This window comes from Mustela nigripes, chromosome 10 (assembly GCF_022355385.1).
Source record: "Mustela nigripes isolate SB6536 chromosome 10, MUSNIG.SB6536, whole genome shotgun sequence".
NCBI lineage: Eukaryota > Metazoa > Chordata > Mammalia > Carnivora > Mustelidae > Mustela > Mustela nigripes.
In genome coordinates, this window is record NC_081566.1 from 55057154 (window position 1) to 55084855 (window position 27702).

Sequence of the window (27702 nt, forward strand, 5' to 3'; positions counted from 1 at the left end):
GTGTGATTTACTTACTATATTTATTTCTCACAAAATGTAAATAAGACATCTTTTAGCTCTCACTCAAGCAGGGGAGTAGCATTCCAGGTCTCGAGCCTGAAGTTGGGCCCCCACATCTTACACTTACCTCCGTATTCTGTGATGTCCCTGGTGCCTCAGCGAGGACAAGGGTCTGTGTATTTAGTACGTGTGCTGCCGAGGGAAGCACGGGACTGTGTATTTTAGTCTGCCTATCTTCGGTGGCTAGCACAGTGTTCAGACACATGAAAGACAATAACAGTTTGTTAAATGAATAATTTTTTTTAATCTTTTGAAAAAGTTTGTATAGGTACATGTTTTAATTATACCATCATAAGTCAGTTTCCAAAACAATATTGTAAATCAGAGATGTTTTAACTAGCTCACCGAATTTTTTTTTAAGACTTTATTTATTTTTTAGACAGAGATAATAAGGCAGAGAGAGAGGGGGAGGCAGGCTCTGTGCTGAGCAGAGAGCCCGAGGCATAGCTTGATCCCAGGACCCTGGGATCATGACCCAAGCCAAAGGCAGAGGCTTTAACACACTGAGCCTTTCAGGTGGTTCTCATCCATGGTGAACTTCCGCTGTTGAGGCCCTATTCTTTCTTTCTGGTATGTTGAAAACCACAGATGTAATATTTATCGTACATTGTCATTATTTACATATTATATACTTCTTAAAAATCCAAACTTCACAAGCCTTAGTAATCTTCATTCATACGTTGTATCCTGGGTCCAAAATAATATGTGAGGCACCCCTCACCAAATTTTTGATTATCTTCCCTAAAAGATACCTAAACATCTCTTATAAGGCAGGCACGAGAAATGTAACTCTTCATGGTGCTTGGAGCTTGGCAAGTAAGAGAGGTGCATGTTATTAATTCTGGTGGCAGTGGGAGGACTCCTATAATACAAGTATAAGCAAAACGTAAGTGGACATGAGAAGTTTAACACTTGTGCTGACTCGTATTTTGAATTATGATAAATTGTTCAGTCAATGAGCATGATCTCTTTGTTTAATTCCAACTCTTTCTTTTTTAAGATTTTATTTATTTATTTGACAGACAGAGATCACAAGTAGGCAGAGAGGTGGGTAGAGAGAGAGGAAAGGAAGCAGGCTCCCCGCTGAGCAGAGAGCCCTATGCGGGGCTCGATCCCAGGACCCTGAGATCATGATCTGAGCCAAAGGCAGAGGCTTTAACTCACTGAGCCATCCAGGTGCCCCCCAACTCTTTTAACAAGTCTCTTTACCAGTGATGACCTAGATGAACCAGTGTTACTCATTATAAGTATTTTTTTAATGAGCTCGAAAGTAGACTATACTTCTTTTTAGCACTGTATCTCTGTAAAGGTCTCCAAATATTTTACAATATGCATGGAAGCCTGACACAGATGTATCTTGTTTTAAATTATTGTCGCATTTATTCAACTTCTTCTGATAAGTGAATTTTTTGCTTCCTTTAGGAGGATTTTCTATGGGAGGGTGCATGGCAATGCACTTAGCATATAGAAATCATCAAGATGTGGCAGGAGTATTTGCTCTTTCTAGTTTTCTGAATAAAACATCTGCTGTTTACCAGGTAAGTTCCAGATTTTAAAAACAAAAAAAAACAAACAAGCATGAAATATTCACATGTTGAAACTAAAACGAAATTGATAATTAGGCAGTAACCATCAGTGCACAAAGCACTGTTGGGACTCCATCCCCGATTATATTATTTAATATAGTTATATTAAATAGTAATTCCAGCTGGTCATTAATGTTCAGGAAATGCCATAGAAAGACTATTGTTAAGCTCAGCGTCAAAGGCGAAAGAATAAAAAGAATCTGTACGTAGGTATGATACCTATGTATCCCTTACACCATGATAAAAATATGGGTGATTATAGCGAGGTTTGTTTAGGTCATGAATGTAATCAAAACAGAATCTCTCACATTCCCGATGCCGGTTTCATAGCAACAGGCTAATGCAGGAATGCAGTACATAGCGCTGTAACTTCATACCTACTCTAGAAACAGGTAGGATACAGGAATGAAACCTACAATGTAGTTTTTCCCTTAATTGTCCCTGTCTTCCTCCGTCCTGCCACCCTGTGTGTCTGCTCGAGTCCCACGGTTTCTTCAGGAAATACTCTGCCCACGTTTGAGACAGTCCTCTGTGGGGTCACTGCTGGTCACATCAGACTACCGGTAGCTCCCGTGGTACCTGCGGCCAGCTGGATGCCCCAGACGGCACCACGCCCGCCTCTTTTCTCCCTTGGAATAGTGAAGCTTGGGTAGAGCGGCCCTTTGTCTGCTCGTCTGATTTCGCAGAATCATGTCCTTTAGGGAATTTCTTCAACATTTCCGTTTCCGTATCCGCTCTCAGGCTCTTCGGGACAGCGACGGTGTGCCCCCTGAATTATTTCAGTGCCACGGGGCCGCAGACGAGTTAGTTCTTCATTCTTGGGGTGAGGAGACAAACTCGATGTTAAGGTCCCTCGGAGTGAACGCGAAGTTTCACAGTTTCCCGGGTGTTTACCATGAGCTAAGCAGAGCTGAGCTCGAGAAACTGAAGTCATGGATTCTTACAAAGCTTCCGGGAGAAGTGGAAAGGCAAAGTGAATGAGTCAGGAGAGATTTGCTCATCTACATGTCATGTCTCCATGAAGAGTGGTTTTTACTGCCAAATTACAGTTTGATAAATGATAATTAAAGTATTAATAAATATCACGTGTACTGATTTATTTACTAGTCACTGAAATGCTTAGCTACAGAGAGTAGCATCATCTTATCAATGGCAAACATTAATTTAGACAAACATCTGTGGATTGTTTTTCAGATACATTTGTAAATAATTGGAGACTTTTAAAAAAAATTTTATTTATTTTTTTGATTTCTTTTCAGTGTTCCAGAGTTCATTGTTTATGCACCACACCCAGTGCTCCATGCCCCACGGCCACCCCTCCAAAACCCTCAGTTAGTTCCTCAGAGTCCACAGTCTCTCAAGGTCCATCTCCCCCTCCGATTGGAGACCTTCTGAGTAATAAATATGGTCCTCCGAGCTCTGCATGAAGTGTTTTCTCTCCGCTCTGTGGCCTAGGAGGTCTCTGAAGGCAGTAAGCTGGGGCAGAGGCCTCGCCTTGTTCCCTGCTCCTTCCATCAGAGACCACTGTCCTTCACTGGCCGATGTCCAGGACTTTGAAAAACTTTGTTTTCAGTATTTTGCCTTTTTTTGTTGTTGTTCTTTCGGATGAAAGAATAGATTCATTTCCTATGTTACATCAATGGCTGGAAGCGACACTAAATTATCCTTTAAAGTTTAATATTTTAACATTATTTTATATCTGCTTTTTCCAGGGCTCTTCATTCCTTAAGGTAGTGCCAGATTTCCATATGATACCATTTTCCTTCTGCCTGAAATACTTTAACATTTATGATAATGCAGGTCCGCAGCTATTAAATTCTTTCAACTTTTGTATGTCTGAAAAAGTCTTATTTTGCCTTCATTTTTTAACGATATATAGAATTCTAGGTTCACAGGGTATTTTTTCCTTTCATTACTATAAAGATCTTACATTATCATCTTCTAGTTTGCAATTTTTCTGTTTTTTTTTTTTTCCTTCTATGACTATTTACAATTTTTTCTGTCTTTAGTTTTAAGCAATTTGGTTATGATATGCTTTGGTCTTGTTTTCTCCTTCTTTTTTTTTTTTTTGTGCCAGGTGTTTGTTGAGTTTCTGCTTTTGAAATTTGGATTTATAGTTTTCATCAAATTTAGAGACATTTTGGCCACTGCATTTTCTAATATTTGTCTGCCTCTTCCTCTTCTCTTTTTTTTAGGGGATTTCAGGCTTTGGTACTTATTCCTCCCCCCCGCCTTTTTCCTTGGGTTTTTTTTTTTTTTTTTTTGGTCTTCCCCTCTGCATTTCATTTTGGATAGTTTCTATCACTGTGTAGCAAGTTCATTGATCTTCTGCAATGTTTAATTTATCATTAATGCTACCTACTTTATTTTTTATCCAAGGTGCTGTGCATCTGAGATTTAAAAAAAAGAGAAGTTCTGTGTTTAATTTGTTGCATTTTCTATTTAATATCTTTATTCTCCTAGAATATATGGGATATAAATAGCAATGGTTCTATTCTTTATTGAGTCTGTCATCTCAGTCATTTGTTAGTTTGTTTCTATTGATTGATGTCTTTTTCCACTAAGGATGATATTTTCTTGCCTCCTTCCTAGGCCTCATGATTTTTTATTAGATCCCAAGCATTGTAAGTTCTGCCTCATTAAGCAGTGGGCTATTTGCATTTCTATAAATAGGAGCATTGTCACTAAGTGCAATTAAATTACCTGGGAAGTACTTAGAAACAGTTTTATCCTTTCAGGCTTCAAGCTTTCTTAGAAGGTTCCAGAGCCCTGTTTTTCCAGGACCCACTTTGCCCCACTCTTCAAGCAGTGCATTGTGGGTACTCCAGCTGACCCTTGCTGGACTGTGAGGTTTCACAGCGTGGGTAGAACACACATGTCCCAGGCCTCCTGAGCCCCAGGGCTTGTTTCCTGTGTTCCCAGTGGGTCGCCCTCCCCTCCCACACCTCTCTCTCTGATGGTTAGTGCTAGAGTTGGGCTGAACCTCTGCAGATCTGTGGCTCTCTCACACTCTGCTCTGTGAACTCTAAGCTCCGGGCTCTCCTGGCTCCCTCCGGGTCTCCCTCCTCCCACTGCAGCCCAGAAGCTCCCTGCGCACAGTAAGCTGAGCATCTGTAGACCTCACCTCACCTGTGCTTCCTGAGAACCGTCCTGTGCTGCCAGTGTCCGGGATCTGGAAGCCTACACGTGGTTTAGCTGTTGAGCTGTTTCAGGTTGAAGAATAAATCTGGTCCTTGTATATCTCCAGCTTGGTCATAAGCAGAAAGTCCCTTTACTCCTCTTGTGTTAAAGTTATCAACTCTAAATGTGAAGAGGGAGGGTGGGCGAGAGAAAGAGACTGATAAAATTTCATAAAATCCAAACTCCCTTTACAGAAGACTGTGCAGGCTTTTAATTATCCCATGCTTTTAATGACCTTCACTCCTTGAACTTCTAAATGCCTCAGCTTGAATATACACAGTATAACTCACACATAAACCCCTTATGGCTGCATTTACCATGGGAGTACCACATATACCTGGCATAAAGAAAGGTGTCAAGTGTATACATCCCAGATAGAGTGCAAGGAAAGAAATCCAGATTTTCTTTTTTTTTTTAAATACTTAGACTGTTACTTACTAATCATGTACTCTGGCATAAACCTCAGCCTCTGCCACAATATACTCTTCTTTGAGATTATTGCCTGAAGATCAAGCTATATAGTCTATGTAAAAGTCTTTAATATAAGTTAAACAGAGGTGCCTGGGTGGCTCAGTCGGTTAAGTGTGTGCCTTCAGCTCAGGTCATGATCGCAGGGTCCTGCTCATTGGAAAGCCTGCTTTTCCCCCCTCCCTCTCCCACTGTTTGTGTACTCTCTCTTGCTGGGTCTCTTTCTGTCAAATAAATAAAATTATAATAAATTAAATAAGATTAAAATAAATAAATAAAATTATATATATATTATGTACATATATATTAAATTATATTATATTAAATATAATATATTTTATGCTATATTTTTTTATTGAAATACCTGCATGCTTTTGGAATTGAAATGTTTACATGGCTTTGGTAATTCTGTCCTCATATCAAGAAATCCCTTTTATATGATAAAGACTTTTTGCCTAAACACATTCTGGCTAAATGATAATATATATATATATATATATATATATATATATATATACACACACACACACATATATATATAATTTATATGTTATATAAATTATATTAAATATATATTAAATATAATATATATTAAATTCAAGGCATTACTAGTACTGGTTAGTATGGTTATAAATGCAGCTCCACAAATAGATCCATGCATGGAGGATATACCTAAAATTTTATGTGGCTATAACTTTCAGTCCAATTCTGGCCCCCTCCCCATTGGGCCAGTAAGATACCCATTGTGTTATCCTGAGCAGTATGTTCAGGGGAGGTCCTCCAGGCTCCAGTTCTCACTCACTAATCTTGAGATCCCTGTTGTCCATATCCAAGTGGTCTCTTAAAGCCCAGTTTTTGAGCCTGAGAAAAATACGCTAAGGCTGGAAACACCAGGGTTTACGGTGTCCTCCTAAAGAAACCACTCAGTCATTCCTTTCCTGTCCCCTCCCAAACCTTGCTGTTGTGTTACCCACAAAGGAATTGAAATAGCTGTGGTCCTTTCTTAGATGGGAGAAGAAAAATGGCCAGAAGAAGAAAATGTAAATCAGCGTCACATTAAATCATAGACCTTCATGTTGGGGAGACTGGAATTTTGCAAGGAAGGAGAGAGAAAGCTAGGATACGAGTGAAGGGAAGCGTGCACTTTTTACTCTTTCTTCTGTTTGAATTTTTGTAGTGTGCTTTATTACTTTTATGATCTGTAAGTGAAGCCGAATGTTCATTGGTAGTATTTTTTCTCAACTGAAATTGGAATAAGAAAGATCATCATCAGGGGTAAGGAGCTTAAATGTATTTTTTATAGGAAGTTGAGTATTTCAATTGAAGTATAAAAAAATGAACTGAGAGCAAAATATAAAGCAGAATGACAGTTTGGCTGTGGATAATGTGTGGTACTTTGATACGTAAAAAAGAATGCCCAGATATCGTTTAGCCAGAATGTATTTAGGCAAAAAGTCTTTATCATATAAAAGGGATTTCTTGATAGGAGGACTGAATTACCAAAGCCATGCAAACATTTCAATACCAAAAGCATGCAGATATTTCAAGAAAATTCAGATTATATGGTACATAAAGTCAGTTAGTTCCTAAGACTGACTTGGAGTAATTTCAACACATGAAAAGTTAGAACTGTATTTACAGCGAAGAAATGTGCTGTCATACATATTTTAATTTTCCGTCCCAGTTTGCTCCTTTAAAATAGGTTTCTGTGGGTGTACGTGTGTAAACTCTTCTGAAGTAAGCTTAGCATATTCCTACACCGAGGGTAACATGCATGAGCTGTCTCTTGTCATATTTGTTAAATTCTGCCATTTGGCTGTAACCAAATTTGTTCCGTACAACACTGAATTAAGACTGCTATGAACAGGACTCTACAAACTTGAATGAGGCCCCCCTGTAGCACTGACCTCAGCTGTGCCCACCAGGTTCTGGTCTCATCCAATTGAACAAATCTCATGACCATTTAGAGTTTTCCTTGGGAGGCCAGCTGTCCTTCTCCTTAAGTTTCTATATTGCCCTTCCCACTTGTCATTAGCATTAATCCAGGCGTCACAGGATATAGGAGCAAAATTACACGGACTCCATCTTGGTCTACAAGGAGATCATCTAGGACAGCGTGTCCTCTACAACCCCATAGCCATGATTTGAATTGGCGCTGAATGTTTCCCGAAACAAGAGGAGTAATCTTTGAGCATTGTAGCTAAAGACAGGAACAAATTTCTTGCCAAATTTTTTAATTAGATGAGTAGATCCCATTGTAGAGATTAGATCCCTTAGGCTATACATAAATAGAAACTTGGTTATCCTCTCTAGAAAGCTTTCACGAATAACAGGGGTAACTTCATTTTGGAGCAATCTCTACAGTCATGTGGGATCTGTATGAGCTACTCATGAAAACACTTGAAAATGTCTTACATGGATGAAAGTCACTTATGTGTTCCAGAGAGAAGAGTTAACACCTCCTTTACAATTGTTAGCCCTCCTAAAATGGGACCTCCATCAGTCAAGGGCACAGGCGACAGTGTCTCCAATGTGAATTCCTGTCTAGCTGTCTAGCCTTACAGTTTCAAGTTCTGTTCAATAACTGAGTCTAGTTTTTGCCTTTATAGAGCATGCCCAGGGGGCAGTCACTCTGTGCTGTTTGTGCACCTCACCAGCTTGGTGGCATTTGTCCACACCATAGACAGCTATGGGAATGGGTGTGGGAAATAAGAAAGGTGTGTTGATAGAGGTTTCTTATTTTTTGTAAGGGAAAGATTTAGAACCCAGGCCATCCTTTACTGTTTCCAGAGTCGTCTTAGTAATGTTAAGAAGAATGGCAATCAAATTTTGAGTCCTCTGTTGAGAAATGGCAGGCCCAGCAGTCAGTTAAATTTTAAGGTGCTTGTAACAGTTTGTTCTCCATCTTCAGGAAAGCTCCAGCCGTTCTGAAGGACAGTGCTCAAAATCTTTTTTGCCCCAGAAGCTTCTGGGGTCAGGTATTACCAGTTTCCAGAATTGCTGTTTTCCCTCCATTTACATGTAACTATGTCCTATTCCAGTAGCTGTAATTCCACTACTTGCCAGTTGTTCCCTCCTTATACCCAGATCTTTCATCTGGAAGAGCTGGGTACAAAAAGGACAAGGGCGTTTTTATAAAACTTACAGAGACCCCCAATTTGGCCCCACATGGACCACTGTAGCAAGGCTTGGTCAGCCCTTGTACTCAAAGAGTTAGTGATTATCTTTTTGATCTAAGACCATATCAATGCAACAAATAAATTCCTGTGAGCCAAAATCCATTTGAATCCCTTGCCTCCTTTTGTTTAAGCAGCCTCCCAGAGACTGGACCAAACAAGTCAACCTCAGGTTGTCTTTAGGGAAAAGAAGAAGAATGAATCATACTCGGGAATGATCAGGAGGAATCCTGAATTTTCAAAACTGTTCTATACAATCTCCCAACACTTTCATTTTACTCTAATTCAGAAGACAGCAGAGAAGAGATTATCCCTTTTTGAGGACTGTTGCATTCATCGACCAAACTGCCTTACTAAGGTGTGTGGACTGGACGAAAGTGACAGAAGTAGAGCCAGACATTTTTGAGTCAGTTCTTGAGAAGGTCCCAATGCTCAGGAAGACCAGATCCCAGTGAATTGCAGGGAATGTGAAAAGTCCATCAACTACTTACCTTTCAGCCCATTGTTGACTTGTTTTGTGATAAAAGGCACACCATTGTCAGGTTGGAAGTGGTCCAGAAATCTAAACCAAAAATATCACTCAGATTACTTTCACAAGCCACAGTAGTACAGCCAGTATAGGCTTATCAGACTGCAACAGGAACACAACCTGAAAAAGGCTTGATAGCAGTAAAGCCCACTTACCCCAAGAACAGGTCAAAGATCAGTTGTAATTGTGTGTTGGGAGCAAGTTCAGGCAATGCTCCCTGCTGTGTGGTTTACGTGCCCTGAGAGGCAACCGGATCAAATTTTGTTAGGACTCAGAATTGGGCACGTAATGGTAGCCTCTGCTTTTCAAACAGAAACTTTCACTCTGTACCCAGTAGAATGGTTGATGGGTTACCATGTCTGGTATGATGATGTTTCGGGTAAGCAACAGTGGCAGTCCGGGTAGGGCAGACTCAACCAGCAGTTCGATTCCAGTCGGTGTCAACAGGTCCATCTACACGAGCGACCCAGAGCATTCAATCAGCAGTCTCTATGTGTTTCCTCAGTGAGCAGTGCCAAAGAGGGTGTCATTAATCTTCCAGTCTATACTTTTCCAAGTGATAGTCCAAATAGGCCATGGCAACAACCTCAGAGTCAGTAAAAATATAATGAGGTTTACCAAGGGTCGGATTTGTCAGAGCTGTAAGAACAGACTTGAGTTCTGCCCACTGAATGGAATGACTGTGGCCATTTTCAGGTCTGAACTGTTGGCCCTGAGGCTGAACGGTTGGAGCTGCCCAGTGGACACCCTCCGATTTCAGCTTAGCCAAACTATCGGTGAAGCAAGCCCCAGCACTGTAGGGAGACGCTGGGAACCCAGGGCCTCACTGAGACAGTGATTTTGCTTCAGGTGGTGGAGCGGACCAACTGCCATTTGCTCATGTGGAGCCAAGATGCCTCGGAGGCCAGGCCGGCTGCGTTCTCGAATGTACCATTTCCATTACTGGATCCTTTTGACTCTGTTAGTCATTGAGGTTGAGTCAGTCCACCCCAAAATAGAAATGTCAGGTTATAGTCACAGTTCTTTCAGGGGTCAGGCACTCAGCTTCAACAAAAGCCCCTTCTCAAACTAAGACCTGCTTCTCAAAAGGGGCAAAACTGGTAGCTATGTTGAGGAGGCAATGGGTCCAAACCCCCAGGGGCATCACCGAGTGGGAGGTTACTCCCCTTTGCCAGAAGCTTCAGTTGGCAACATAGTCAGTCATGGAGACTTGTGGCTCAAAGCAATCGCTGAAGATGGAGGGCCCCAGAAGTATTAGTATTCTCTATACCTGGCTCTTCCCAATCTGGAGAAGACCCTTTTGTACTTAGGAGTATTGCATATAAGCATGTAAAACACCAATACCAATTCTACGTTCAGCACTGGAGCCCAGAACAGCAATGCATTAACATGGAGTCTCCACCCCCAAGTTCATACTAACTTCCTTCCCCGCTGTGAGCTTGCCCCAATCCCATCAGTTGAATTTGGGCATCTCATCACCACAGGGGACCCAGTAAAATGGTAATTCAGAGGTTGGTACCCACCAGAGCCTCATTAGTGTGAATCCCTTTCCTTCCCAACATTCCCCAACACACTCGGTAGAATGTAGCCTCTCATCCCTTTGGGGAACGAGGAGATGTCTCCCTAGCCTCCTTTCTCCTTAAACCAGCTGAGGTCAGTGAAAGGAGACAGGATGGATCCCTGGGGTGCAGAGAGGAAGAGGACGCCACACAGCAAATCACGTCTCCATTTTGAGAGGCATGACAGTTGCTTGCAAAAAAATTATTTCGTTTTCAGGTTCTCACTCTTCATGGAATCAACCTCATCATCATGGTGAGCCAAATCCAGGACAATAAGAGCTTTAATACCAGTCAATGCCCTCTCTGTGGTTTCCCATGGGAAATTATTTCAGGAAAATTTTCCGAGAGGCCCAAAGCTTCCTTAAAGCAGGTAGAACCTGGTGCAGAAAAAAACAAAACAAAACTCTGAGACCTTTTACCACCATCTTCAAATGGATCTAGGTTGGCAGGAGAGACTGAAGGAGAGGCTGAGCCATTGTTCTGTTCCTCCTTAATGACCGTCCTGTCCAATGCCCTCCATGTTCCAGGCGAATCGGCCATAGTTCTAAAGATTGGCCTGGTCTCTGCAGGTAGGGATGGTGAATTTCCCTGCTTTCATACTCAATGCAAGTGTCTGTCTCTTTGTTTCTGAAAAAGGACAGAACCTTCCGCCCCTTCAGAACACTTGTTAGCACTTGTTATTCTGAAGGGGTAGGCCCAAGGCTGTCCTCCCACTTGGAGGAGAATTAGCAACAAAGAGGGCAGCATTTGGGTTGTTGTTGACCCCTCTCTTTAGCCTATAAGCCCTTCCCTAAATTCTCCTCTTTAAGAGGAAAAGAGATGGAAGACCATTTATTGCCCAACTGACCACAGGATTTGGCCAATATGTTTGCAACCACTTTCCATGGACTTCCTTCAAGTTCCGTTTAACCACCTTGCAAAGCCTTCATTCCTTTCTACCCCTCCAGTATTTCAGAAAATGAGTGAAATTTCACTGGAAATATTGAGTGGACTTTTACAAAAATGTAAAATATCATTTTAGAGTCTATTTTCTTTGTGACGCCCTCACGCTGTTACGTGCGTCACCTTTGTGAGTTTATATAGACCTTTGTTTTGGATTGGTTGTGAAAGCCATGTAAGATTTTTATATGGAGACTAGAATTGACTAGGTTCTATGATAAATAGTGCACATCCTGTTTTGAAGAAATATTTTGGGAAAAATGCCCATAAGAGACATGTTTTTGCCAATAATTTAGTTCCCAGCATCTGGAATATTTTTTCCTTCCCTCTTCTTTCCTTCCTTCCTTTCCTTCTTTCTTTCTTTCTTCTGTCTTAAAGTGATGAGCAAATTTCAAAGCCTTCGCATTTTATTTTAAATTCATTTGAACGGTGATATCAACGTAGCTTGTGACTTCATTTTTTGTTCTAACTAATTCATAACTGGGGTTTTGGTTGGGTTTGGTTTGGTGTTTCACTACCTACTCTGACGGGCATAGTGTTACCTGAGTTAACAATCACTCCGTTTTCATTTCCTATTTCCCTCTTTTCTTCCCACCCTGATTTCTTCCAGTGAGTTGTTGGCTTGTCCAATTGTAGCTAGAGATACACTTGGCATATTAGTTACTTGACATAGTAATTTTGGCCATTTCTGATATGCTTTCTTTTGCCAATGAAATTATTGAAATTGAAAAATTGGGTGGGGGTATCTATGAGAGACGGAAGTCCTTCCCCTGGGCATTAAGCATGAAGCCAGTTTCTCTATCACGTAACAACAGAGAAGTGTTAAAACCAAAGTTCACAGCATGCGACTGGCAGAAGCAAATAAATGCTTCCCTTTAAAAATTTCATTTCAATAGCAATAAATCTCTAGTTAAGTCTAAAAACAGGGTTTTAAAATGGCAAATGAAAAATATAGCGATTTCAAATAGTAGATGAAATGTGTTTTTGTTTTGTTTTGTTTCATTTTAAGGTTTCCTAATTATCCTGTGAAACGTGAAGTGTGCTTGAGGGCAGCTGCTGAACATGGTCTTAGTTCTCTGATAGAATCAAAAAGTCCTTACTGCTGGAGGGGATTCAGAGATTATCATTTTACACTGACAGGAACTGAGACGGCTCAAATGTGATTCCTCTTTCTGATGCCCTGTTCACCACGCCACGACGCTACAGCCTTGGCGTTCAGAAAGTATAGCTACAAATACACATAAATTTCAAATGTCTTAGATCCAGAGCCATTTCCTTTCCTTTGTAGATATTCCATACGCCTGCTGCTTTGGGTTCCAGTTTTCCCGTTTTGCTAGAAGAATGCAAGTTTCTCCCTCTGCCCCAATGTAATAGCAAGTCCAACCTAATTTTTAAGTCATTGTATAGATTTAAGAGGTGGTTTTTTTTTTTTCAGATTATTAACTGTTTTTATCAGAGTTCTAATTTCTGAATCTTATAGCCTGGTTCAGTCCTTATCTTACTTGATATCTTCATAGGACTATATCTTGAATATATTCAAAACTATGCAAAATGTTCACATTGATCAAATGTATGATTTGGGTTAAAAAAGAAACATCATCTCTCCAATTTCTGTTCTCCCAGCTGTAAAATGGGGTTGTTATAAAATTTAATGTAAAGAACCCAACACAGCCGTTGAGAAGTATTGCTTTGTTGCCCATTCCTGAACCGCTTCTCCTGTTGTGATCTCTTTTAAAGGACTTTCCTCTATGTAATAATGTCCTCGGTTGTACTTCAATGGTCCCCACCTCTCAACTATCCATCGTGTCAATTCACAAATGCTCTCATGTTCTATCGAAGAAGCATCTTTCCACTTTGGCCTTAAACCATCCTCAATGTCTCTGTCTTAGTTCTGCTCCTACCATGCCTTTGGATGGGTCTCCTTGCCTCTGGTTTCTTCTGTTTTTCTCCAGCATGGCATCAGAGTTATTGGTCTGCCCCACTACCTCACAACATCCTGCTGGCTTCCCAGAGTCTTCAGAATTAAATGATTATAATTTTCTAACTATGCAGTTAACCCCTTCATAGTCTGGTCCCTACCTCCTATTTCAGCTTCATCTTTTGCCCATCTTTTCTCTCATGTCACAGTGCACATAAATAGACACACACACACACACACACACACACGCATGCTCACACACACACACACACACACACACACAAACTCCCAATGCTTCTGCTGCACCCAAATTCCCTTGACATGCCCTTTGTCAAGACTTTGCCTTCAGTATGTTATTCCCACCATTTGGAAAGCTCTCTCCTCCCTCAACTGACAAGCTCCTAACATTTAAGACACAGGTTTTGGGCAACTCAATGCCTTATCGAATTATCTTCGGCAGAAGAAGTTTCTCTGTTCCCATGTTTCTGTATGGATCCTTTACATGTTGGTCCTCTACCCATTCCAAATTTTGATCTCAAAGGCAAGGGCTATATATTTGTTTTCCTCTTCAATACCTAGTACCGTGATTGGTATGCAATAGACATGTAATAAATTAGACAACATAATTATCACTTCCTGATGACTTCTTAACTAAGATTTCTTCGGTGTTCTTTGCGATTTATTTTATAAGACTTAGGAATGTGGCCCTGTCTTCTATGTTAGCTTCCCTTGAGGTTACATTTAATGCTTAGGAAGACAACATTTTGCAGCAAAATGTGGGGAAAAGGTAGCAAACAAACAACAACAAAACCCAACAGTATGCATTCTGCTTCCCACCCAGCCTCCGGCAGATGTATCAAGCAAGGCATTCTTCTCTGAGAAGTCAGCTAGTCTTCCTTCTCAATGCAGGACTCCAAGAGCCACTATCGACTGAATGAAGTTGGTGGCCAATGCGGAATCCCACTAGGATAACAGGTCATTAGAAAAGACAGGGTGGATCTCAGATGACCTGAAATTCTGGTCCAGCTTTATTGTTGACAGCTCTGAGATACATGTGATGGCACTTTATGTGGTGTCTTCCTTGACATAAATACTCAGCAATTAATTATCTATTAGTGAATGATGATTACCGAGCTCTTTGCCTCATTTTCTCTACCCAAACATTAGGGAAGGTAATTTCCAAGCTACTTTTGATGGTTGGCATAAGAATAAATCTAATAAGGGATGTGAATTAACTAGGAGAAAGTTTAGAATCATATAGAAACAATAGTTTCATTGAGTTGAAGTAATATGTACAATGAGGTAGTTAACGTGTAAAACTAATTTAGGACTTACTGGTGAGTTATACTGACTAGGAAGGTAGGATATACTGGTATATACTTTTTAAAGTTCCAAATATATATTAAAGTTGTAAGCATAGTCTTAAGAACTTTCTTTTCTGAACAATTTGCAAAAAAATTGCTAACAAAATGCCTCATCATGCTATAATACTTTGGTGTGTATTTCCTACAAACAAGAACATTCTAAAGTTCTGTGGTACAACTATAATAATCAAGAAATTCAAAATAATGCATTACTGCTATCTAATCCTATTAGATTAGATCCCCATTCAACTTTCACCAAATGTTTGATTATATCCTTTACAGCAAAGAGTCCATGCCAGATTGTACACTGTATTAAGTTGTTGTTTCTTTAGTTGCCCTTGGTCTGGAGCAATTCTTCAGTCTTTCTTGGAGTTGTATTACCTTAACACTCAAAGGCCAGTTATTTTTGTAAACTGGATTTTTCTGATATTTCCTTATGATTATATTAAATTCCTCTCATGCAGAAATATAGAAGTGATGATATTTACTTTTTATTGTGTCTTACCAAGTGAGTCATGGTTTCAATTTATCTCATTGCTAAAAATATTCACTTTGACCATTTTATCAGTATGGTGACTTCACTATAAAGGATTATTCATTATAAAGTTATCCTTTTCCTTTTTGCAATTAATGAGTATTTTGTGATGACTATGGAAGTATCTGATTCTTTTTTTAATATTTTTTGAAGAACAATGTCAGCATTATTTTATAAAGTTAATATACATCATCTTTTTAAATGTGATGTATATTAAATTAAAATATAATGTATTGTTGGTTTCAGAGGTAGAGGTCAGTGATTCATCAGTCTTACGTAACACCCAGTGCTCATTATATCATATGCCCTCCTTAATGTCCATCACCCAGTTAACCCATCCCCCAATTCCCCCTCCAGGAATCCTCAGGTTTTTTTTTTCCTATGATTAAGAGTCTCTTATGGTTCTAATTCTTCATGAAAGTTTATTTTATTTACTTATATCAGAATCAACTCATGGCTTCATATTTTATTCAGTGGGTTGTAATATATCACAGAAATATGTTGTAAATTTTTTTTGATACTGACATGATCCCAGAATTGACTATTTAGAGCCTCTTTGAGTTGGCTTTGGTGTCATTTTTATATGTCCTTTTCATTCTTTGAAAATTGCATTATTTTATAGCTCAAAAAAATTATCAGGCTTATCTTTTGTTGCCCAATCCCTAAATCAATCATTTCTCCAAGGACTTCTGACCCCAATTAAGGAAGCACTAGGTAGGTAATAGTTCCCAGGCCATCAGTGGAAAAAAATGAAGATAAATGTGTGAATATTCATATACATAACTTTACAAGCATATTTATGTATATGTATATTTATGTATACTATTACATATTATTACACATATATGCTGTTATATATTATCCCTATATTGTCTATATTGTGTCCATATATTTATATATTTATATTGTTTGAATCCATATATACATACATAAATTTTGGAATATATATGGAATATATAAATATATAATAGAGAATATATACATACATATATACATAATGAGTTTATACTTGTACCTCCAATTCTAATAATAGTGATTGTTCTACTCCTGAGTTGTCTTAGAGCCAGCTTTTACTGACTCCCAACTGTAACATTTTTCAGAAATTTTGCAAATTGGTTGTTAAACCACTAGCTTGAAATGGCCATGGTGGGACTCTTTACACCATGGAAATTGTCAAACTCTCCCATCTATGTGTCTGATTCACATATTTACAACTGTGACACCCAATCTTATTTTTGAAAACCAGACCAAATCTTCCAGTGACTTGCTGGAAGTCTTCTCACTGATACTGTTGATATGATCCTATGAACACCAACTCCAGGCCAGATAACCTGATCCTCATTTCCCCTAACTCTGCTCTTATTCCTAATGTTCATCTTCCTACAGCTAAGAGGGCAGCTTTCCTCCCAGTCCCACAACCAAGGAATAATAGAATCATTTTTTTATTTCCCCTTCACCTTAATCTTCCTAAATCTAGCCCCCAGGTTCTGTTGAGTGCATCTCTGACCTGTTTCTTATGACCCCTTCTTTTATAATCCCATTATTCATTTAGCTTTTGTTTTTGCTTGTCTGCTCAATGGAATGTTTATCTTTCATTAGTTTCTTACCTTGAAGGAGAAATAGGTATGATAATGAAATAGCTTCTCACTTGTCGGAAACACATTCAAAGTAGAAGTTGTTAGGACAGAGTGATACGTTTGCAGGAAACCTGAGCAACTATGACTTAAAGGGTAAGAACAGTTGCTAACCTCACAGAGGAGAGTTGGAGGAGAAGTATTCTCAGGTTTGGTATAGCTGTCCAATGCTATCATTAAAGACCCAGCCTTTTTTGTCATGCCCAGAGTATATTGCCCAGAGTATTGCCCTTTTTCCTGACATTTTCATTCTGTGGTCACAAAATGGCTGCCCGAACACGTGCATCCTCACACCACAGAGAAACCACAGCACAAGAAAGTATCCTCATTTGTCCATCTTTTTTCGAGCAACATAGTCTTTCATGGAGGCCCAACTCTACCAAGATTACAAAATATGTATTTATTAATTCAATGAGTGTTCATTGAATATTATTTTAAGTGTTAGGATAGGATGGTTGACCACACAGACAGAAATTCCTGCCCTGAAGGAACTTACATTCTAGTGGCACATCTGTTGTCCATTAGAGGAAATCTAAATCTGAATCAGAGGAGTTCAGAAGACCTTCCAGAATTACCTTAACTTACTTCCTGCCACTATGCTTTACTCTTTCAAAAACAGGAGCTGGGTGTTGATTCTGGTGTGTTTGGTTCTGACCTAAATTATATTTTTCCTGGCTAATATTTCTTAGCTTGTGAAATTAACTTGGGCTTTTTCCTACTTTTAAGTACTAACATTTGCAATGCTATTTTTGCATTTTTTGGTTCATTTTGGTCGATTATAGTGTTGAGATTTTGTAGTCTTGCACTTTGAACAGCCACTCTTCCTTAAATTTAGTGTGTCCTATTTGAGAAGAAACTTATACTCTAAATGGAAACTTTTGCTGTACAACATGGCTTTGGAAAAGTGCCACAAGAATGTTTTTAGATTGTATAGGACTTGGCAATGAAAATAATTGGTTTAAGAAAGACATTAAAAAATAATCTTTGGATTTTGACACCTCATAGAAGAAAAGGGAAAATGTTATTGTGTCACTCTTTCTCCATGATATGGTTTTCTTAAAGGAGAGCAGTATATGTTTAACTAAATGATAACTTGCTCCTTAATGTCTATTTTAAAAGCACATTTTATCAGTTTAGATGTTGCATTGGAAGAGCATGTAATAGAAAACACAGACTCTGTCTTAGTCCATTAGGGCTGTAATAACAAAATACCACAGACTGGGTGGCTTATAAACAACATGAATTTATTTCTCACAGCTCTGGAGACTGAAGTTCAAGATCAATATGCCACAAGCTCAGGTTCTGGTGAAGATCCTCTTCCAGGTTGCAAACTGATGACTTCTTGTGTCCTCACATAGTGGGAGGGGCGAGGGATCTCTCTAGAGCTTCTTTTGGAAGAACACAAATCCTGTTCATGAAGGTTCCTCCCTCATGATCTATTCACCTCCTATTGATCCCATCTCCTGATATTATCACATTATTCATTAGAATTTTCACATAGGCGTTTGATGGGGTGGGGGGACACAAACATGTAGCCTATAGCAGACCCAAACTGAGTTAAGAAAAAAATGTATTCTCTCACATAAAAAGTGTACAGATTGAGTAGGCTCTAAGCAAAGTGTTCTCCACTGTGCAACCAGGCTGCTGTGGACCCAAGTTTCTTCCATTCGTTGGCACTGCCATTCTAAGAGCTGGCTGTATGTCAGTCCTCATGGCCTCTGATGGCCTCGGCAGTTCTAGGCATCGCATTCAGATACATCTGAATACATCATCAGATACATCATCAAGAGGAAAAGGAAAAACTATCTGTTTTTCTGGCTCTTTCTTATGAGTGAGAAACCTTCCCTAAAGGTTCCCAGAAGACCTCCCTCTCATGTGTTATTGGCCAGACTTTGTTCACATGCCCATTTCTAAACCAGTTGCTGGCAAGAGAAAAGAAGTGGGGATGTCATGATTGGCTTTGTCAAATCAAGGTCCACTCCTTGGGGACAGGATCACCTTCTCGTGATGCACGTGGCTCTATGGAGAGGAGAGACCTGAATGAAACTGGGTTCTGCCAAGAAGGAGGAAGTTGGAAAGAAAATGGATGCCCAGTAGGCAACAAAAAGTCCTGGCATGACAACAATATTAGAAAACTTTCTTCTTAAGGAGTATGGCTACATATCATCAACTGAGATACCTAGGATTGCTTTCTTCACATGATATCATTTAATTTGCTATTTTGTTTACTATAGTTATATGAATGTTCCCCAAGCTTCAAGAATAGGACACATACCACAATGTATCTCTGTGTTAAGTAGTTATCTGGCAGTATTTTTTTTTTCAAGTACACTTCTAAGCACTTTTAGCTCTTTTTTTTTTTTTTTTTTGCCTTTTTGTTTTTTAATAATTTTTTGTTTTTTATAAACATATATTTTTATCCCCAGGGGTACAGGTCTGTGAATTGCCGGGTTTACACACTTCACCACACAGCACTCACCAAAGCACATATCCTCCCCAATGTCCATAGCCCCACCCCCCTTCTCCCAACCGCCCCCCCCAAGCAACCCTCAGTTTGTTTTGTGAGATTAAGAGTCACTTATGCTCTTTTAAACTTCCCAACAGTCTTTTTAGATAAGTAACATTATTATCCCCATTTTATATGTGTGTGAACTAAGGCACGAAATGAATAAGTAATTTGTCCCAGACCACCCGGCTAGTAAATGCATTTTTAACTATTTGGAATAATGGAAAGCAGAGAGGTATCTGGATACTGGTCGGATCCTTTGCCCTGAAACCAATATGATCAAAGCCTTCTATCTACACAAACTGAAATTTTTGAAGAGTGCAAAATCCCCCTTTGAAGGTTGGAAATATATAGATTTTTAAGATTTTATTTATTTATTTGACAGAGAGAGAGGGAGAGAGAGGGAACACAAGCAGTGGGAATGGGAGAGGGAGAGACAGGTTTCCCCTGCTGAGCAGGGAGCCCAAAGCTAGGCTCAATTCCAGGACCTGGGATCTAGACCCAAGCTGAAGGCAGACACTTAATGACTGAGCCACCCAAGTGGACCCGTTGGAAGTTTTTCAAAAGGTGAAATTGAAATTTATTTTTAGGACAAATTGATGTTATTATGAAGACTGCCACCCCAATGGCTTTTTAGCTGTGTAAATAAAATGTGAAAGATTTTTCCCTGAAATAGAGGCTTTTTTAAGATCCAAGGAGTATTATGTAACTATTATACTCCATGCATAAATATCTGCTGAGAGAGTCCTCTGGGCCAGGCCACATGCTAGACATACAGAGCTGAACAGCCAAGATATGGTTCTTGCCCTCGTGAAACTTACAGCCTAGTGTGAGAGACAGAAGATGAACTAAATGTTAACATTTAGTTAGATGAGACTTTCCTACTATCTAGGTATTTCGCCAGAAGTTCCAAGCCTGAGAAATCACACATTCGACAAAAAGGGTTTAGTTTCTTTTTCAGACAGGAGAGACAGGAGTTTGAATGAGTGGTGAGTAGATCTCAAGAGAAACAAATAAATAAGGTAATTATTCATTCCAGGAGTACAAGTTACGTAAGGAAAGGAAAGTAATCATGGAATATTATATATCTGGGCTCTGAATAGAGTTTACATAATTATAATAATATAAGCAGTAATCATTGAGAAAATACAAGTACTCAAAAATACACACATACATAGAGAAAGAGAGTGAGACCCAGCGAGGGGAGACACGGAATGACAAAGAGAACAACAACAACAAACAAACAGATCAGAGGAGGAAAGAGAGATAAATCGGTAGTAGATGGATAATAGGCAGATGGACAGAGGGGAAGTGTATTGTGTGTGGTGGGGACAGTTACGGGAGAAATCACAGGTAAAAGAAAAGAATAAATCCACTCTTCCCTATTGAGAAGATGATAAAATCTACAAATGAAAATTTTTAAAAAATAGTTAAAAACATGCTATTTAGAGATGTGTCGGTAAGTACCAAAATAAGCAAAAGAGCCAAGCAGGAGCCACTATTTGTGTAACAAGCCTTGTAAACTAAACGTGAAATGTTAATAAAAATAAAAATGAGCTTCAAGCAAACAGTATGTGACCGTATTCTCTAGCTGCTAAGATATTTGAGTCACATCAGGATTTTAAGTCATCAGAATGTTATGGAGAATTCATGCTTCACTGTCCAAGAAAATAGTCTGTTGTTTTTCCTTTCGGCTAATATCTGAATCTGTGTTACGGCTAACTTTTCTAACTTTGTTCTTATGAACTACCCACGAACCACCGTGTATGGGGGACATTTTGAAAGCAAGAACAGAAGACCTGAATTACTTTCACCATTCAGCTGCTTAATAACTGCCAAGTAAGTTCTTGCTGCCTTTTGATTTAGCAACGTCAACACATCGGTCAAAAGAAAATTAGGTTAGTCAGAATGGTTTTGTCTTAACCATGTATTTTCAATAGTGTCTAAAAGAAAAACTTAAGTAAAATAGGTACAAAGTGAATTTCATGTCATTAAAAAGGCTATATATGATTACAACTACGGTGGAGCAGAAGAGCTCCCGTCCTCAACTGTAATAATCTGCCTCTGTGTCTCCTTTAACTTCATTCCGTTACCTCAGTGGGCTTTTGATGCCTGAAATGTTATCTAAGAGCTCAGCAGGGATCCACCTTGTTCAATTTCAGTTCCCCTGGATTGGTGAAAAGAAACTTTGTAGGGTGCCGGTGGGAAGTTGTTGTCACTAAGGGCAGTTCTAGATGAAGAGATGAATTCTGCTGGAGAATCGTGCCAGCACAAATTTCAATCCAATATTTATGCCATACCCACACGGTTCCACTTGGCTACCCACCCAAGTGGACACCGTTTTGATCCAGAACTCATTTTAGAGGCCCTTTTAAGAAATTGCTTGTCAAAATTTAGTTATATAAATCCTTGAAAATAGCTAATAAAACCACAAACAATGACAGCTAACTTGTATAGGGCATTTCTAAAGAAATATAATTCTACTTTTAAATTAGTCCCTCTTGCCAGTGTATTGCAATGCTTGGAATTTTAAGTAAATCATCCTTAGGATCCCTTAACAATTTTGTACAGATGGAAGGCCACGTGGGTAAATATCTTGCATGCATGAGGATGAGATCCAGATGGTGAGAATGTGGAAAGGGTTGTTTGAAACGCGTTAGAGGAGAGCACTGAAACATCAAACACTCTCATTGTAAGCAATGGAAATAACTGTCCTAAACTCTCAAACAATGCAAAGTTATAAAGACATTAAAAAACCCATGGTATCTTCATTTAGGTTCTCTGGACTGAAAATATTAGTATTTTCTGTCAAGAGGAGACTTGTTTGAATATATAAGTATATTCATAAAAACATACATATATAAGTAATGTATATATTACATATATAGTATATGTTACACATTTATATTATTAAAATAATAATGTATATTACATACATTGTATATATGTGTATATATATATGTTTATGCGTATTTATATGTAGACAGGTTTTTTAGAAGACAAATATCACTAGTAAATGATAGAAAATGTTCATTAGTAAACTTCCCTAATTTTTTTAATGTCACCACCAAAGCTACAAAATATAAAAATAAAAAGGATCATCATTTTTTAAACAGATGGGAAAAACACTCTCTGGGGAGATCCAACCAGACTGATGTTTTGTCTGCATCAATTTTTTTACAGAATATCTGGCATTCCTTGACAAGCTTGGCTTGCTTCCCTTACATGTTCAGCATCAATATCTAGGGGCAACTACATATATGTTCACACAACAGTAAAGGCTATGTCAAACATCTACAAATTTGTATGTGTAATTTTTTCTATGTGGCATATACCAGCCGCCTATTTTCCCTAAATATAAAGTTCTTTCAGAAATAGAGGTTTTTCTTATGTTCCCCATAATACACACATAGAAAATAGTACAGAATTTTCATGATGCTGTTTCATCACATTATATGTACATACATATAGGGGTGTGTGTGTGTGTGTCTGTGTGTGTACACTCACTACAGTTCATTTAAGCACTTAAAAAAAATAGTGTAGCATGAAGTTGGACCCTTATGTTACATCATAGACAAAATTAGCTGAAAAAATATATATATATCATTGAAATTATGTGTGTTTCTTACTATAAAACTGGACATAAGTTTTCAAGAGATAAGTTCTATCTTGAAAATTTTAATTTTAATTTCTTAGCTGGCATCATGTATTTGTTCCTTTTAAACAAGTATTACCTAGATCATCTTAGGTCTGTGAGGTTTTAGGGAGATATTTACTACATAGATTTGGAATGAGGTGGTATCCTTTATGTCAGATGACTTAGCGATTCTGTAACTCAATAGTGATGCCCTGGGTCAAATAGCCTCACTACAGTTCATTTAAGCACTTTTTAAAAAAAAATAGTGTAGCATGAAGTTGGAGCCTTATGTTACATCATAGACAAAATTAACTGAAAATAGATCAAAGACCTAAACATAATAGCTGAACTATAAGATCCTAGAAGAAAATGTAAGGGAAATTTCATTACATTTCATTTGACAATGGATTCTTTCACATAACATGAAAAACATAGGCAATAAATCCATATATAGATAAATAGGACTACATAAAAATTAAAAACTTCTGTGCATCAAAGAACACAATCAACAAAGTGAAAAGGCAACCTGTGGAATAGGAGAAAATATGTGCAAAGTACATATCTCAGAAGCAGTAAATATCAATATATAAAGAGTTACAACTCAACAACAACAAAGAATAAAAATTGGACAAAGGACTTAAAGTAGACTTTTCTCAGAGAAGATATACAAAGGGTCAATAAACACTGTAAAGATACTTAATATCACTAGCCATTTGGGAAATGCAGATCGAAAGTGAGCAATAACCTTATACCCATTTAGATGACTACTATCGAAAAGGAAAGCAAGTGTTGTCAAGGATGTGAAGAAACTGGACCCTTTGTGCATTGCTAGTGTAAATGTAAAATGGTGCAGCTGCTGTGGAAAACAGTATGACAGTTCTTCAGAAAATTAAAAATAGAAGTACTTTATGATCCAGCAGTTTTCCTATGAGCACATACACCCAGAAGAACTGGAGAACAGGGTATCAGATATTTATATGCCTTCATTCATAGTAACATCGTTAACAGTAGCCAAAAGATGAGGCAACTCAAACATCTGTTGGTGGATGGATAGAGAAACAAAATGTGGGGTATATGTGAAATGGAATATTAAAAGGAAGAAAATTCTAACATATAAGTTAGATGTAAAATAAGTAAAATAAGTCAGTCATAAAACAACTATATATATATATATATATATATGTATATATCATGTACTGTATGACTCCTCTTCAGTGAGGCTTCTGGGATAATTGCACTCACAAAACAAAATAGAATGGTAGTTTTCTTTGAGGGTGGGAGAGAGGGTAATGGGGAATTGTTTAATGGATGGATAGGTTCAATTTTGCAAGGTGAAAAAGTTCTGGAGACTGTTTCACAACAATGTGAATATACTTAACACTATTAAACCCTAAAAATGGTTAAGATGGTAAATGTTACATTATCTGCATTTTTAAACCAGCAACAAAGTGCAATCAAATACAATGAAAAAATGTTTTCCAAGGGAGTGATAATCTCTGCCTATAATTCCTGCTGTCTATAGGGGGACAGAGGCTGTGATAAGCATTCCAAAGAAGAGACATGACATGTTTGAAGGGAAAGCAAAAAAGAACACAGTGGCCAAAAACTAGGCTTTGACCATACTAAGCATTACCATGTTGAACCAAGATTACTGAACCTTCTGGTTTCTGGTCCTCTATGTTAAGGAGAGGTAAAAATGTAAAAATGTAAACCCTTTACGATTGTTTTGAAGATGAATTGGTGTGAGTTTACTGAGTTCCCAATACACAGCCTAGAACAAAAAAATACTAATATAGCATTGCCATTACTATAATTATTACTTCATTCAAATCAAAATGTTTTTGATTCAAATCAAAATTGTTTTGAAATTTGGAGTGTCTGGGTGTCTCAGTTAAGCATTCGACTCTTGATTTCAGCTCAGGTCATGATTTCAGGGTCATGAGATGGAGCCCTATGTCAGGGTCCCTGCTCAGCGGGGAATCTGCTTCTCTCCCTCTTCCTCTCCCTCTGCCCTTACTTCACTGGCATGCATGCACTCTCTCTATGAGAAAAATACATAAATCTTTTAAAACATTGTTCTGAACTTTGGAAAAGAAAATAATAATATACCAGAACTTGTATTTAGTAGATAGAATTTTATGCTTATGTTATTGAATCAGTAAATTAGCAATGCATTTAAAAATATATAAATCCATCTCTATTAGATAACTTCCTTAAATAATAGTTTCTTTCCCTAATCAAATAAACAATAGTCACAGAAGATTCCTACATTTACTTACATACAATAGATAAACTGAAGATAATCAGAGATGTTATAAGTTTAAATCAGGGAATATTGAAAGTTATAAAATGATGGTAATGAAAATCTGCACATTAAACTAGAAAAAAGTGATTTCTCCTTTGTGAACAATTGTTCATAACTCAACTCCATGGTCTTTCTTTCCGGCACACAGCATGGAAGAGCCAGAGACACCCGTTATCCTCCTCTTATAGAATTCTTATTAATTATTGAATTTTTTTTGTTAGGTTCCTTTGTAAAACATAACATTTGATTACTGAACCTGTATTTATATCATGTAGAGACATTGGTTGAGTGCATATTGTGGAGTCTCTAAGACAAGGTGTATTTGCAGATAGATCTCACTGGTTACTATAATATCCAGCCTCTAGTTGGGAGGGGAAAAGAGAGTTGCATCTTTTCTGGACATGTTTAAGATTACTCATTTCTTTATACTTGTACTTGATAAAAATAAGAATATGATAGAGATCAAAGTCACTCAAAAGGATTTTTTAAAAGTATTACTTTTGCACACTGGCTTTCTCTGTAGTTCTTACATAACGTAACACAAGGTCTCTCATTTGTATACATCATAATTCGCTTTGACTAAGACGTCCTGAGGAAAAGATTAATTTAATTGAAATGCTATCAGGGCACGGCTGCTAAACATATGGCTTTAGATGGCTGACAAGACACTTTGCAGAGGTTAAATTAACCACACCATTAAATCACACGTGGATGTATTTGCTCATGGCTACATCTGTAAGCAAAAATGTAAACATCTGAAAACATAAAGGTGACATTCTTGAAACACAAAACTTCTTTCACTGAGAATATACACTTTCTAAAGTTAATACTGAGGCATCTTTGATTACTACCAGACCACACTGAAGGAGAAAGTGAAGTTGTTAAGCCCAGCCTTTGTTTACAGAGCGTGATCTAATTACCTGAGGGTCAGGGTGGAAAACAGGCCAGGGTTTCACTTGCTATCAATACACTTATAATATTTCAGACAATCTATTTTACGTTCAGCCTTGGAGTGTGTGACTTGACCAAAAATATTTTTGCTGAGTAGTACAGAAATCAAGTTTGCCCTCACTACTCTCTATGTGTACACATAGCACATTCACAAATAAAATTACCTACTTCCTACATAGTTTTCTAAGACATATTCATTATGTGTGGGGGCCTCTGAATTCAAGTAGAGTCTTGGCATCAGGAAGACTTCTCAAAGCCAACATGGAGATTAAGTACACCATGCTTGTTTTATATACGAATTGCCAGCATTTAATAAAGTTCCTGCCTACCTTCTGCACATTTATGCAGGAAGCCAAGAGAATAGGTTGACATTGGGAAGTCCCATAATCAGGGAAAGGACCCAGGCACGGCTCTAGGGTTCAGCATTTGGTTGGACTTCCAACAATATTGTTTTCATTATAGTGAGCTTAAATCAGCATTAGAGACCTTCCTATCAAAGAAATTAGTTCTTATGCGAATGGCCTATAAATAAAATTGTTATACAGTGGAGTAATAGGGGCATATAATGAAACTTGACTTCCAGCCAAACAAACATACGGACATTAAAAATTAAAAAAAGGAAAATGCGCGCTCTTTGGGTCCCATGTGGGATGATTGAAGTCATCCACTAACGTGTGTCTGGATTCTATCCATTTCAGAGCACACAATCCTTTCAGGCAGGGGACTGCCCTTACGGTCTAGGGGTGTTGGATGTGAGAAGATGTGGTTTCCTGTGGGGAAGGAAAAAGGGTGAGGCAAAGTTTTCAACAGTTACCACGGTTGTGCTCAACACATTTTATTGGATAATAGGATACAAAGATACAATAGGCAGTATTAACAATTAAACAGCATTCGTTGACACCTCAGAGCAAGTAATGATGCCTCTGTTTTGTATGAAGGGTTATCCTACAAATACCTGCATGGTTTTAGTTGTCTGCACCAGGCCTCCTCTTAATTTCATGCATTCACTTATAGACACTCATTCATTCATTCAAAACCTTTATCGAATACCTACCATTAAGACAATCTCTTAATAAATAAAAAAAAATCACTTTATGTATCTCCACCCAAATAGCCCATTCATTCATAAAACCCTAGTAATAATAGCTAGTAACATATACCTCCAAGCTTCCCTAGTCTTTTCTAATAGCATAAAGTACGAAAATAATGAACTGAATTATAGTTGAATAATCCACTGGCACTTTCTATGAACTTTAAAATCAGTGAAATGTCACTTGAATATAGGATAAAGCACTTTTCAGTTTCTTTCTTTTAACACCTAAAACTACATGGGTTCACAGAAAATGCTCTATGGA

General features: G+C 38.2%; 1 protein-coding gene across 2 annotated transcripts in view; it reads left to right on the top strand.

The window, feature by feature from the left end:
- Window positions 1–3088, top strand: part of LYPLAL1 (lysophospholipase like 1) — a 35599-nt gene extending 32511 nt beyond the window's left edge. The window contains exons 4-5 of one of the 2 annotated variants that reach the window (XM_059413354.1): window positions 1483–1598; window positions 2906–3088. In XM_059413354.1, the coding sequence (XP_059269337.1) occupies window positions 1483–1598; window positions 2906–3073 (284 nt within the window). In that variant the 3' untranslated portion in view covers window positions 3074–3088. Of the gene's footprint in view, window positions 1–1482; window positions 1599–2387; window positions 2729–2905 lie in introns of those variants that run through there. The other variant, XM_059413353.1, reaches the window with a different exon arrangement.
- Window positions 3089–27702: the final 24614 nt, after the last annotated feature.